The sequence below is a fragment of the Lupinus angustifolius genome, chromosome LG16 (assembly GCF_001865875.1).
Source record: "Lupinus angustifolius cultivar Tanjil chromosome LG16, LupAngTanjil_v1.0, whole genome shotgun sequence".
NCBI classification, from domain to species: domain Eukaryota; kingdom Viridiplantae; phylum Streptophyta; class Magnoliopsida; order Fabales; family Fabaceae; genus Lupinus; species Lupinus angustifolius.
Genome location: NC_032024.1, coordinates 18,105,542 through 18,119,797, shown reverse-complemented (window position 1 = coordinate 18,119,797; position 14,256 = coordinate 18,105,542). Strand labels below are relative to the sequence as shown.

At 31.8% G+C, this 14,256-nt stretch overlaps 1 protein-coding gene across 2 annotated transcripts; it reads right to left on the bottom strand.

The window, feature by feature from the left end:
- On the bottom strand, positions 7,258-10,473 carry LOC109330046 (protein translocase subunit SecA 1-like). Of its 2 annotated transcripts, XM_019564033.1 has the most exons (5): positions 10,233-10,473; positions 10,004-10,152; positions 8,662-8,823; positions 8,337-8,452; positions 7,258-7,636 (listed from the first exon to the last, which is right to left on the bottom strand). In XM_019564033.1, the coding sequence occupies exons 1-5, from the start codon at positions 10,435-10,437 to the stop codon at positions 7,618-7,620; spliced, it is 651 nt and encodes a 216-aa protein (XP_019419578.1). In that variant the 5' UTR covers positions 10,438-10,473; the 3' UTR covers positions 7,258-7,617. The 2 variants fall into 2 exon arrangements, with proteins under 2 accessions (XP_019419578.1, XP_019419579.1); XM_019564034.1 differs by lacking the exon at positions 7,258-7,636 and having other exon boundaries at positions 8,359-8,452; positions 8,667-8,823.

The following is a 14,256-nucleotide window of genomic DNA, read 5'->3' as shown; positions in this document are numbered from 1 at the left end:
TTCTAAAAATAATTTTGTAATAAGAGAAAAATATGTATGCTCTGACAGTATGTTGTATTATTCATTCTTTACATTTAATCATCTAACTTTTAAATATAAGTAATACAAATGCATGATGAATTATATATTGGAAGTGTATAAATATTTACATCATTACTAGCAATGCATAAATATTGCATTATTCTAATAATATACATTGATCCATTTTATTGGGACTTAAACCAAATCATTTGATGTGGCTTGCAGAATGCTAATGCCAATCTTTATCCTTTATAACACAAGTGAGGCTAACTTTCATTCTCTTACTGTACAAACATGATTCCCTATTTGTTTGTCAAACCTAAAGAAAGATATTTATTGATCATACATTTTATCTGTTCAAAGATACCTACAAGCACCATTGCCATTTTCATGCATTAATATCAATTCTAAGCTCCATCAAATACAAGGATTTTACATGTGGATCTTCACTGCAAAAAGTGTAGAAACTCCAAATAAGTTGTTGAATAATCCACAAAGATGAAAATAACATATACCAATTGCAACAATTGATAAAACAAACAAATGTGACAGTTTATCATTTTAGTCCCACATTGACAAAGTGTCAATGATGAACTCAACATGCACTCAATAAATAAGTAGCAAATAGCAACATTCAAACTACTTACCTGGATGGGGTCAATGGATGATCAAGAAGGTCTATGGCCTAGGTTGGTGACCTCCATTGCACTTTGGAGGGGTGTCAACCTAAGGTCTCCCCAAGTGGGAGAGCCTACATCATAATTTGTGGTAGTGGGGGTTTGCGTTCGCGCAGCCCCTCTTCAATTTAGTCCAAAGATATATGATAAATACATAAAGTTCTTTCTTAAAATGTTTACATAATGTTTATTTATGGTGATTTTAATGCGAAAGGATCCACTTTTCATCTTAGTTATACATTCTTTGAGGATCTAATAGTTAGTATGTTTTTTTTAACTTGCTTCTCGAGTATATGAATGCCCTCGGTTTAATATGTATGTCTTGGTAGAGTAAGAAAATTTTATATTGTAGTTACAATGACTTATTTACTTTTAAGTGGCATCTAAAAATACTTTTCATTTGGAGAATCAAACAAAACAATTACACTAACTATTGAATGCTTATTAAAAGTATTAACTTTGGGGAATTCTCCCTTAATTGAGTTTAATACTACACATAGTCGGTCCTAGATCTAAATAAATAACCAACATAAAACTTTGTCCAATTATGATATTGAAAGATTTTCCCTTCTCAAAGATAGAATCAATCATTTGTATTCTCCTATTCACTTTAGGATACTTATTTGGATGAACTTCTTTTGCGTTCAAACTTCAAACTATGATGAGCACTTTACTTTATGAACATGTTTATATCGCATTTTCTCACAACGATCTAATTGGTATTCCTCTTATACATTATTGTGCAAATGATTGATCTGAAATTCAGAATATCATGATATTTATTTGATATGGTATTTCTCTTATATGACACTATATAGGATAACCTTAAATGTTGTATATTTGTGCAAAGGGATCTCGGTGGAGGTTTCCTCTTAAATGGTTTTCCAAATAAGTAAAATGGCACACACTCTTTACCACATTATATATGTACTTAATATAGGTAAGAAAATGAAGCACTACAAGTTGTTACTACTATATCTGCATACTCTTTATTTCTATAGTATTTACCTCCATGCTTAAATGAAGCATTAATGCTTTAAAAGTTTTTATATTGTTTTTTCATCGTTTTACTATTCATATTTAATTGTCATTAACTTTTATAGATAAGTAATACAAATGAATGATAAATGATGAACTAACTATACATAAATATTTACACCTTTAAATCGACACTGCAACGATATTACATTATTCTTATATTGTACATTGATCCATTTTATTTGGACTTAAACCAAATCATTTGATATGGTTTGTAGAATGCCAATGCCAATCTCCATCCTTTATAACACAAGTGAGTCTAACTTCCATAATCTTACTACAAACATCATTCCTTATTTGTGAAAAGATACGTACAAGCACCATTACCAATTTCATGCTTCAATATCAATTCTAAGCTCCATCATATACAAGGATTTTGGTCTCCCAAAAAACAAGTTTTTAGAAGAAGATTTTACACGTGGACCTTCACTGCAAAAAGGTGTAGTAACTCTAAGTAAGTTGTTGTTGAATAATCCACAAAAATGAAAATAAAACATACTAATTGCAACAATTGAAAGACAAACAATTCTGACAAAGTTTATGAGATTAGTCCCACATTGATCAAGGTGTACATAAGGAATTCAACATGCACTCAATAAATATGTAGCAAATATCATCATTCGAATTACTTACCTGGATGGGGTCAATGGATGATCAAAATGGTCTATGGCCTAGATTGGTGACCTCCATTGCACTTTGGAGGGGTGCCAACCTAAGGTCTCCCTAAGTGGGAGAGCCTACATCATAATTTGTGATAGTGGGGGCCTGCGTAAGTATATGATAAATACATTTTGTTCTTTCTTGGAAAGTTTACATAATGTTGATTTTAATGTGACTAGATCCACTTTTCGTCTTAGTTATTCATTCTTTGAAGATCTAGTAGTTAGTAGATTTTTTTTAACTTGCTTGTGTAGTATATGAATGCCCTTAGTTTAATATATATGTCTTGATAGAGTAAGAAAGTTTTATATTGTAGTTATGATGACTTATTTACTTGGCATCTAAAAATACTTATTTTCACTTGGAGAATAGTTACACTAACTATTGAAAATATGTATCATTATTAAGAATCACTAGATTATCACTAGATTTATGGTCTAAAATCATTAAGAATCCATGATCTTTTGGTTCTGGGTCCATGCTGCAAGTGAAGAGAGTGAATGCTTATTAATTATAAAGAAATAAATGACAATGACCTACAATTAGGAGGGTAAACTAATTTAAAAATATTAGCTTCGGGAAGATTCTCCCTTAATTGTGTGTTTAATGCTACACATAGTTGGCCATGTGCCAAAATAAACGGTAAATGTTGTTTTAGGCAATCAATAATCAACAGAAAAATTTGTCGAATTACGATATTGAAAGGTTTTCCTTTCTCGAAGATAGAATCAATCATTTGTATAATTATTTGGCTGAAGTTCTTTTGCATTCAAACTTCAAACTATGATGAGCATTTTACTTTATGAAGATTTTTATATTCCATTTTCTCACAGTGATCTAACATGTATTCTTCTTATACATCATTATGCATATAATTGATCTGAAATTCAGAATATCATGATATTTATTTGACATAGTATTCCTCTTATGCATGATACTATATAGGGTAACCTTAAAAGTCTATATTTATGTTGAGGGATCTCAGGTGGAGGTTTCCTCTTAAGTGTTTTTTCCAAACAAGTAAAATGACACACTCCCTTTACCATATTATATATGTACTTAATATAGGTAAGAAAATGAAGCACTACGAGCATGTTATTATTCATATTTAATTGTTATTAACTTTTAAAGATAAGTAATACAAATGAATGATGAATGATATATCAACCGTGCATAAATATTTATACCGTTAAACTGACACTGCAGCAATATTACATTATTCTTATGTTATACATTGATCCATTTTATTTGGACTTCAACCAAATCATTTGATATGATTTGCAGAATGCCAATGCCAATCTCCATCCTTTATAACACAAGTGAGTCTAACTTTCATAATCTTACTACAAACATCATTCCTTATTTGTCAAAAGATACCTACAAGCACCATTACCAATTACATGTGGACCTTCGGTGCAAAAGGTGTAGTAACTCTAAGTAAGTTGTTGTTGAATAATCCACAAAAATGAAAATAAAACATATTAATTGCAACAATTGAAAGACAAACAACTATGACAAATTTTGTCAGATTAGTCCCACATCGATCAAAGTGTAAATGGGGAACTCAACATGTAGTCAATGAATAAGTAGCAAATAGCACCATTCAAATTACTTACCTGGATGGAGTCAATGGATGATCAAGAAGGTCCATGGCCTAGGTTGTTGACCTCCATTGCACTTTGGAGGGGCGCCAACTTAAGGTCTCCCCAAATGGAGAGCCTACATCATAATTTGTGGTAGTGGGGGCTTGCGTTCGCGCTGCCCCTCTTAAATTTAGTCTAAGGTTTGATTTGAAGTTGCATACAATTTGATAGCTTCTCATTTTTACAATGACATTTAAAATTACTGTTGCATGTATATGATAAATACGTAATGTTTTATTACGGGTTTAATATATATATCATGATAATTTAAGAAATTTTTATATGGTAATTAAACTCCTACAGATGATACTTCTAGAATTTCTAGTTATGATAACTTATTTACTTTTTGAGTCTATGGCATCCAAAATAATTATTTTTAGAGAATCAAACATAACAAATTACATGAACAATTGACAATGTGTCATTATTAAGAATCATTAAATTTATGGTCTAAAATCATTAAGAAACCATGTTCTTTCCATTCTGGGGTCATGCTGCAAGCAAAGTGAATATATGGCAGTAGCCTACAACTTGGAGGGCAAACTAATTTCAAAATGTTTACTTTGGGAAGATTTTATCTTAAATCTGTGTTTGATGTTATATGTGTGTCCTAAGTTTGGATAAAAGGTGAATGTTGTTTTAAATCATTATCAACTAACATAAAACTTTGTCGAATCTATATGATATGAAAATACTTTCCCTTCTCAAAGATAGAGTGTATCACTTGTATGCTTCTGTTCACTTTACGATACTTACTGGGATGAACTTCTTCTCAGTTCAAACTATGATGAGTACTTTATTGTTGTGAACATGTTTATATTGCATTTTCTCACAATAGTCAAATTGGTATTCCTTTAATACATCATTATGCAAGTGACTGATTTGAAATTCAGAATAACTTTATAGTTTGCATTTGCAATATCATAGTCTTTATGGTTGGAGGAGTGATGATATGTTCACAGAGTCAAAATTGATTATATGCATATTAGGGACTTAATTCAAATAAGATCTTGGAGCTAGTTCTCGGGTTATTTTGCCTAAAGTAAATATATTTACTTTTGCTCGATCATGTATTTATCTTGTATAAATAGTATTTGAGGACACCTCATTTTTAGTTATAATCCATTTTAGTATGAGTTGAACACCCCTTGTACTCTTTCAATATATTTCTTTGGCTTCTAAAAAACTACAATCGTACGAAAAGGTTTCTCTCTAAAAATAATCCTCTCCATAGAATACATATTTTAGTCCATTTTATTTGTATGTATTTCATCCTTTATATTTATAATAACAGAAGCGAGTCTAACTTCCATAATCTTACAACAAACATTATTCCTTATTTTTTGCCAAACCTAAAGAAAGATATTTATTGATCATACATTTTATATGTCAAAAGATGCCTACAAACACCATTACCATTTTCATGCTTTAATATCAATTCTAAGCTCCATCAAATACATGGATTTTACATGTGGACCTTCGATGCAAAAAGTGTTGAAACTCTAAATAAGTTGTTGAATAATCAACAAAGATGAGAATAACACATACTAGTTGTAACAATTGAAGGACAAACAAATGTGACAAAGTTTGTCAGAGTAGTCCCACATTGATCAAAGTGTATATAAGGAATTCAATATGCACTCGATAAATAAATAGCAAATAACAACGTTCAAACTACTTACCTGGATGTGGTCAATTGGGATGAACTTCTTTTGAGTTCAAAGTACAAACAATGATGAGCACTTTACTATTCTGAACATGTTTATATTATATTTTCTCACAATGATCAAATTGGTATTCCTTTACTACATCATTATGCAGGTGATTCATTAATTGAAAAAGAACTTTTATCACATTGTGTGTTTGAATGAATGAATTGATTAATACAACAAACAATAACAGCAAACCGAAACAAATACAACAAAGAGAATGTTATAGTTTACAATAACAACAAATAGAAACAAACATTGGAATAAATGATTTCTGAGTTTTGTGCATAATGATAATAATTAGTTCAAAGATAATGGTAATCATTAGTCCCACATCATTCAAAGTACATATGTGAAGCTCTACTAGCATTGTATAAATAAAGAGCTAATAGCAACTTTATAACATACTTACCTGGACGGGGTCAATGTATGATCAAGAAGGTCCATGGCCTAGGCTTGGGACCTCCATTGCACTTAGGAGGGGTGCTTGCTTAAGGTCTCCCCAAGAGGGAGAGCCTACATCATAATTTATGGTAGTGGGGACTTGCGTTCGCGCAGTCCCTCCCAATTCTAGTTTGAAGTTGAAAGTCATATTTGTTTGGGCAACATGTGTCCTTTCAGTTGTGTTTATCTGGGTCGAGATATCATAATTTTGTGTCTGGTAAGATTTCATGCTTATAATTTAAAGATTGTTTGCCATCACCACAGCACAAACTTTGAAAGAATTGGATTCCTTTTATGATTGTCCATGGAGAATATCAAAAGTGTATTCACTTTAATCCTTCCCATGAATTCAGACAAACCTTAATAAACACATAACTAATGATACTTTTAAGTCTGGTTCCATCTGATTTTGCAATAGGGATACATGAACAGACAGTTACTTGTTTACGCATTGCTTTGCTAGTGAAATTCGAGCTCTTCTGTTGTTTTACAGTTTGTGTCACTCTATGTGTCGTAGACTTGTGATTGGTCAAAAAAAATATATTTAAATTAAAATTTAATTATGAAATATTTTTCTAACGAATCACAAGCCCATGACACATGGAGTGACACAAACTATAGGACAACAGATGTATACCCGATTTGCACATGTCTTAGCCTCAAGAGATCTAATAGACTATTTTTTTTCTATTTTTTTTGTCTTCATATATATTTCATTATTTCTCATTACTAATTGCTAAGTAGTTAAAGGGCTAAACAGAGAGTATCTTTTCCCTTTCATGGATCTGAGGGTCAGTTCCAAAATAAACAAGAAAAATACACATAACTCTACTTACACTGGTCTACTATGAACCATTCTTTAATTGAAGTTAACCAAAAATTCTATCAACATCCAAAAAAAATATTGCTTACACCAAGACACGTGAACCATCCGTCTAGCGATTTACACCAATAGATGGTCCATCCGTCTGGGTGCGGCTAGCGATTCTTCGGTGCATATAGAATTTCCCATGCAGTAGATGAGTTAAAGCAATGTCAGCTTTTAAAATAAGACTACAAAGTGAGTTGCTTTACATTTCATTGCAGTAACATTTTTCTTATTCTGTTGCACAATATTTGGCCAGGGTAAATTGACAAAAAGAACTAACTATTCTTCATGTTCAAGACAACAAAAATCTTATGTTTAACTCTGCCCTATGAGCATCTCAAAAATTAGAAAAATAAATAAAACACAAGAAACTATTTGGCAAAATATTTCATTCTAACATCAGCTACTCGAAAATGGTTTCACTCTAGTGAATTGTGAAGCTTATCAACCAGAACCAAATAGAACAGAAAATTACTGCAGAGATCCATTCTACCATATGTAGCCACTTGAAACAGATCAGGCTTCATAGCTGTTTAATATTTAACCTCTGAATTTCTTCAATCCTTTCCGCAGCACCTTCATAAATAATTATCCAGAAGCATAAAGTGATCAATTTTGAAAAACTATTCATAAATACTATTCAGAACAATTAGGGGGAGATGTCTTTTAAAGGCAACCTAGTGCTGTACTTGTAAACCCCCCGCTATGTGCGGGGTCCGGAGAAGGGTCGGACCCACTATGTGGCCTTAAATTTAGGCACCTTATAATGCATTTGCAAAAGACTGATTCCACTATGATAGTCCTTGTAGGAAAAATATGTAAATGAAAAAGATGCCAAGGAGGTCGCTATTTACAAATAGACAGGCAATGGTTTTCAGACTACAATACAGAGTCAAACACCAAATCCATTTTTTTAAAAACATTAGACAATTTCAAAAGAAATTTAGTTTCACTGTAACTAATGGAGAAGTATGAAATAAAAGGTATGTGTAGCAAACTGCTCCAACATAGCAAAAGCAAAAGAAATGTAGTTAACTATCGGTAAGGAAGGAATTCTGGAAAGTTTTGCTTAGCCATGTACGTATATATGATTAAGTTCGTCTACCGTGTAAAAAGTATGCAGAGAAAACCCAAGAATTTACAACTAGCATGGACAGACAGTGTGTTTCACTTGTCTAATTAATGAACAAGCAACTCACAACCGAAAAACTATTAGTAAACAACTCAGTGTATAAGAAATTGAAGGGGGGAAACAAAAAAATGGAGCAAAATTAACCTTTTATATCTCTTCTTTGAGCCACATGGGCAAGGTGCATTCCTGCTAATTTGTCCAGACTGAGCCAAATTAGACCTTGCAAGATCGAATGGAGTTGAACCGACCATCTTTTGCAGCTAGAGAACATAAACAAGGCTGGTTAAACTCAAATTCAATGTCTCCACAAGAACCAAAGTAATAATATATTTGACATGGTAGAGTAAAGTTCTTATGCAGCTGCATATACCAATACATTCACATATACCAAAGGCAATAAATAAGCATCTCAATGACTTAGTTTGCATTAGATACAACACAAATACAAATAATGAGAAGCATTAATTACATCACCAAAGCTTTTTGGCATTGGTTTTCCTTCGTCTTTTAATGTTTGTATCTTTTTCTGAGCTTCTTTAGCCCAAGTGAACTTTGCAAGTGCATTCTCTACATCAGCGATTGTGCAGTTACAGTGTTTAGCGGCTGCTTGCTTTTGTGCAGTCTGGAGGTTCTGGAGATCACGAAAAACATAAAGTTAAAATCACGAGACGGGTGCCTAGTAAAAACCATAACAATAAACTATCATACAAACAAGAAATATTATAAGAAATTATAATGAATGACACATCCCTCAGGTTTGACTTAAATTAAACCGTCTTCCTTTGATGTTTACATTATCATTACACAATCCGTTTAGGTTTTCGTTGTCATTACACTTATCCCCTTGAGGTTAATACTGTTATTATACTTAGATATACTCTAAGAGATAAAGTCTAATTAAACCAAACCAGACCTCACGAGACATGGATACAATATGGCATAGATACCAGATATTGCAAATTTAAAAATAACCACAAGATACAACATGGCTATAGCTACAGCCTGCAACAACAACAACCAAATCTTCAGGTCCGTTTGCGAGTTGAGTTTTAGAGGAGAAAGAAGGGAAGAGAAGACTTCAGAGCCATCTCACAGTGCATTGCATGGCTCTCAAGCCTCCTCTTTCCCTTTCTTCCCGTCCAAAATGCAACTCGCAAACACACCTTTAGTCTTACTAAGTGGACTAAGCTACATGGATCGAACGAAGTCACAATGTTCTATCATAAATTATGTCTATCTCTATATATTTCCTAATAGTTTCACCTATGACTTTTTTAGTTTTCCCTTGCCTCTAAAAAATACATTATTCTTCATTTGATTTACTCCTTATTAGGGCTTCTGAGAGTCCACGCATACTGAAACCACGTAAGGCGCAATTCAACCATCCTAGCTACCCAAACTTTCTCCGTATTGCATTCATTCTTAATCATATTTTTGTCCAGTCTTTAATGTTAACACCTCATCCTTGACATACAACCCCTCTGGGCCCATGAATTTAATGATTACCTCCCGCGACTCGAACTCATGACCTCAGAGAGTTATAGCCAAAGATTTCACCGACTTCGCTACCACTAACTCCCACACAAAACATATAGCCAAAAATTTCATTGAGTCGCTACCACTAAGCTATTGTACAGTCATCCAAAACAACATTTCCATCTCCCCTACATTTACTTTATACTTATGTGGTAAATTTACAAATCAATATCAAATTTAAAAATCTTAAACCAGAATAGAAAAATAAAAATAAAAAAGTTAAGTAACTAAAAACATAATAAACTACACATTTTAAAAGAGAATATTAATTATACCTCACCAGTAGGATCGAAAAGAGCGAGAAATCGAACAATGGCTTCAGATTTCTCAAACGCAGTATTAAACGTAACTTCACTACTTCTTCCAACCATATATTCCTTAAACGCTCCTATTCTTCTCGCATTCTTCATTTCATCAGCAAAACCTGTTATCTCACTATTATATAATAACAATAATAATAATTATAAAATGAAAATTGAAATTCAAAAATGGATGTGAAATTACGAAGGAGTGTGAATTGATGAGAAGAGATTTGCGATAAGTCTTCTTCAGTAGTAGTAGCTTTTTGGCCTGTAAAGACGTTTGTGACCTTATTAATCCATGAAGGAGAATTGAAGTGAGGAGTGGAGAAAAATGAACGGTGATTAATTGAAGAATTGAAAATGATCTTGAAGCTACGAAATGAACGAAATGATGATGTAGCAGCCATTGATGAATTTGAGCTTCACTATGTTTCTTCGTTTTGCTTCTTATATATGCAACTTGCGTTGCAAAGAAAATAAAAAAAATGTCTAAATGGGCCAGTGTTTGGTCTTTTTGGATTGGCCCAATTCAACTTTATTGTTACAAAATTCATCACTTTTAGATTATTATTTTTTTGTACTACGAAAAGTTATTGGTAAGAAACTAATATTTTTCAGAGATGTGACTGTCCCTCCCAACAAGTAGGGCTGACAATGAACCGAATCAACTCGATATTCGTTCAAAAATTGATTCGTTATTTAGCTCGATAAACTTGGCTCATGAACCAGATAAGGGAACTGAAAATTGAGTTCGTTAAATAAACGAACCGAACTTGAGTTCGATATAATTGGACTCGTTATGTTTATGAACTGACTCGATATATATATATATAAACTCATTTTTATGTTTATTATGACTCTTACATTATTTTTTATATTTATAATATATAAACAATATTATATTAAAACTTTTTTTTTAGTATTTTTCAAATAGAGTGAATGCTTATTAATTATAAAGAAATAAATGACAATGACCTACAATTAGGAGGGTAAACTAATTTAAAAATATTAGCTTCGGGAAGATTCTCCCTTAATTGTGTGTTTAATGCTACACATAGTTGGCCATGTGCCAAAATAAACGGTAAATGTTGTTTTAGGCAATCAATAATCAACAGAAAAATTTGTCGAATTACGATATTGAAAGGTTTTCCTTTCTCGAAGATAGAATCAATCATTTGTATAATTATTTGGCTGAAGTTCTTTTGCATTCAAACTTCAAACTATGATGAGCATTTTACTTTATGAAGATTTTTATATTCCATTTTCTCACAGTGATCTAACATGTATTCTTCTTATACATCATTATGCATATAATTGATCTGAAATTCAGAATATCATGATATTTATTTGACATAGTATTCCTCTTATGCATGATACTATATAGGGTAACCTTAAAAGTCTATATTTATGTTGAGGGATCTCAGGTGGAGGTTTCCTCTTAAGTGTTTTTTCCAAACAAGTAAAATGACACACTCCCTTTACCATATTATATATGTACTTAATATAGGTAAGAAAATGAAGCACTACGAGCATGTTATTATTCATATTTAATTGTTATTAACTTTTAAAGATAAGTAATACAAATGAATGATGAATGATATATCAACCGTGCATAAATATTTATACCGTTAAACTGACACTGCAGCAATATTACATTATTCTTATGTTATACATTGATCCATTTTATTTGGACTTCAACCAAATCATTTGATATGATTTGCAGAATGCCAATGCCAATCTCCATCCTTTATAACACAAGTGAGTCTAACTTTCATAATCTTACTACAAACATCATTCCTTATTTGTCAAAAGATACCTACAAGCACCATTACCAATTACATGTGGACCTTCGGTGCAAAAGGTGTAGTAACTCTAAGTAAGTTGTTGTTGAATAATCCACAAAAATGAAAATAAAACATATTAATTGCAACAATTGAAAGACAAACAACTATGACAAATTTTGTCAGATTAGTCCCACATCGATCAAAGTGTAAATGGGGAACTCAACATGTAGTCAATGAATAAGTAGCAAATAGCACCATTCAAATTACTTACCTGGATGGAGTCAATGGATGATCAAGAAGGTCCATGGCCTAGGTTGTTGACCTCCATTGCACTTTGGAGGGGCGCCAACTTAAGGTCTCCCCAAATGGAGAGCCTACATCATAATTTGTGGTAGTGGGGGCTTGCGTTCGCGCTGCCCCTCTTAAATTTAGTCTAAGGTTTGATTTGAAGTTGCATACAATTTGATAGCTTCTCATTTTTACAATGACATTTAAAATTACTGTTGCATGTATATGATAAATACGTAATGTTTTATTACGGGTTTAATATATATATCATGATAATTTAAGAAATTTTTATATGGTAATTAAACTCCTACAGATGATACTTCTAGAATTTCTAGTTATGATAACTTATTTACTTTTTGAGTCTATGGCATCCAAAATAATTATTTTTAGAGAATCAAACATAACAAATTACATGAACAATTGACAATGTGTCATTATTAAGAATCATTAAATTTATGGTCTAAAATCATTAAGAAACCATGTTCTTTCCATTCTGGGGTCATGCTGCAAGCAAAGTGAATATATGGCAGTAGCCTACAACTTGGAGGGCAAACTAATTTCAAAATGTTTACTTTGGGAAGATTTTATCTTAAATCTGTGTTTGATGTTATATGTGTGTCCTAAGTTTGGATAAAAGGTGAATGTTGTTTTAAATCATTATCAACTAACATAAAACTTTGTCGAATCTATATGATATGAAAATACTTTCCCTTCTCAAAGATAGAGTGTATCACTTGTATGCTTCTGTTCACTTTACGATACTTACTGGGATGAACTTCTTCTCAGTTCAAACTATGATGAGTACTTTATTGTTGTGAACATGTTTATATTGCATTTTCTCACAATAGTCAAATTGGTATTCCTTTAATACATCATTATGCAAGTGACTGATTTGAAATTCAGAATAACTTTATAGTTTGCATTTGCAATATCATAGTCTTTATGGTTGGAGGAGTGATGATATGTTCACAGAGTCAAAATTGATTATATGCATATTAGGGACTTAATTCAAATAAGATCTTGGAGCTAGTTCTCGGGTTATTTTGCCTAAAGTAAATATATTTACTTTTGCTCGATCATGTATTTATCTTGTATAAATAGTATTTGAGGACACCTCATTTTTAGTTATAATCCATTTTAGTATGAGTTGAACACCCCTTGTACTCTTTCAATATATTTCTTTGGCTTCTAAAAAACTACAATCGTACGAAAAGGTTTCTCTCTAAAAATAATCCTCTCCATAGAATACATATTTTAGTCCATTTTATTTGTATGTATTTCATCCTTTATATTTATAATAACAGAAGCGAGTCTAACTTCCATAATCTTACAACAAACATTATTCCTTATTTTTTGCCAAACCTAAAGAAAGATATTTATTGATCATACATTTTATATGTCAAAAGATGCCTACAAACACCATTACCATTTTCATGCTTTAATATCAATTCTAAGCTCCATCAAATACATGGATTTTACATGTGGACCTTCGATGCAAAAAGTGTTGAAACTCTAAATAAGTTGTTGAATAATCAACAAAGATGAGAATAACACATACTAGTTGTAACAATTGAAGGACAAACAAATGTGACAAAGTTTGTCAGAGTAGTCCCACATTGATCAAAGTGTATATAAGGAATTCAATATGCACTCGATAAATAAATAGCAAATAACAACGTTCAAACTACTTACCTGGATGTGGTCAATTGGGATGAACTTCTTTTGAGTTCAAAGTACAAACAATGATGAGCACTTTACTATTCTGAACATGTTTATATTATATTTTCTCACAATGATCAAATTGGTATTCCTTTACTACATCATTATGCAGGTGATTCATTAATTGAAAAAGAACTTTTATCACATTGTGTGTTTGAATGAATGAATTGATTAATACAACAAACAATAACAGCAAACCGAAACAAATACAACAAAGAGAATGTTATAGTTTACAATAACAACAAATAGAAACAAACATTGGAATAAATGATTTCTGAGTTTTGTGCATAATGATAATAATTAGTTCAAAGATAATGGTAATCATTAGTCCCACATCATTCAAAGTACATATGTGAAGCTCTACTAGCATTGTATAAATAAAGAGCTAATAGCAACTTTATAACATACTTACCTGGACGGGGTCAATGTATGATC

Coding starts and splice junctions, on each gene's coding strand:
- LOC109330046 (XM_019564033.1), bottom strand. CDS start 10,437: ATGGCTGCTACATCATCATTTCGTTCATTTCGTAGCTTCAAGATCATT. Junction 8,824..10,003: donor TTTTCGATCCTACTGGTGAG/GTATAATTAATA, acceptor CGTGATCTCCAG/AACCTCCAGACTGCACAAAA. Junction 8,453..8,661: donor TGCCAAAAAGCTTTGGTGAT/GTAATTAATGCT, acceptor TATGTTCTCTAG/CTGCAAAAGATGGTCGGTTC.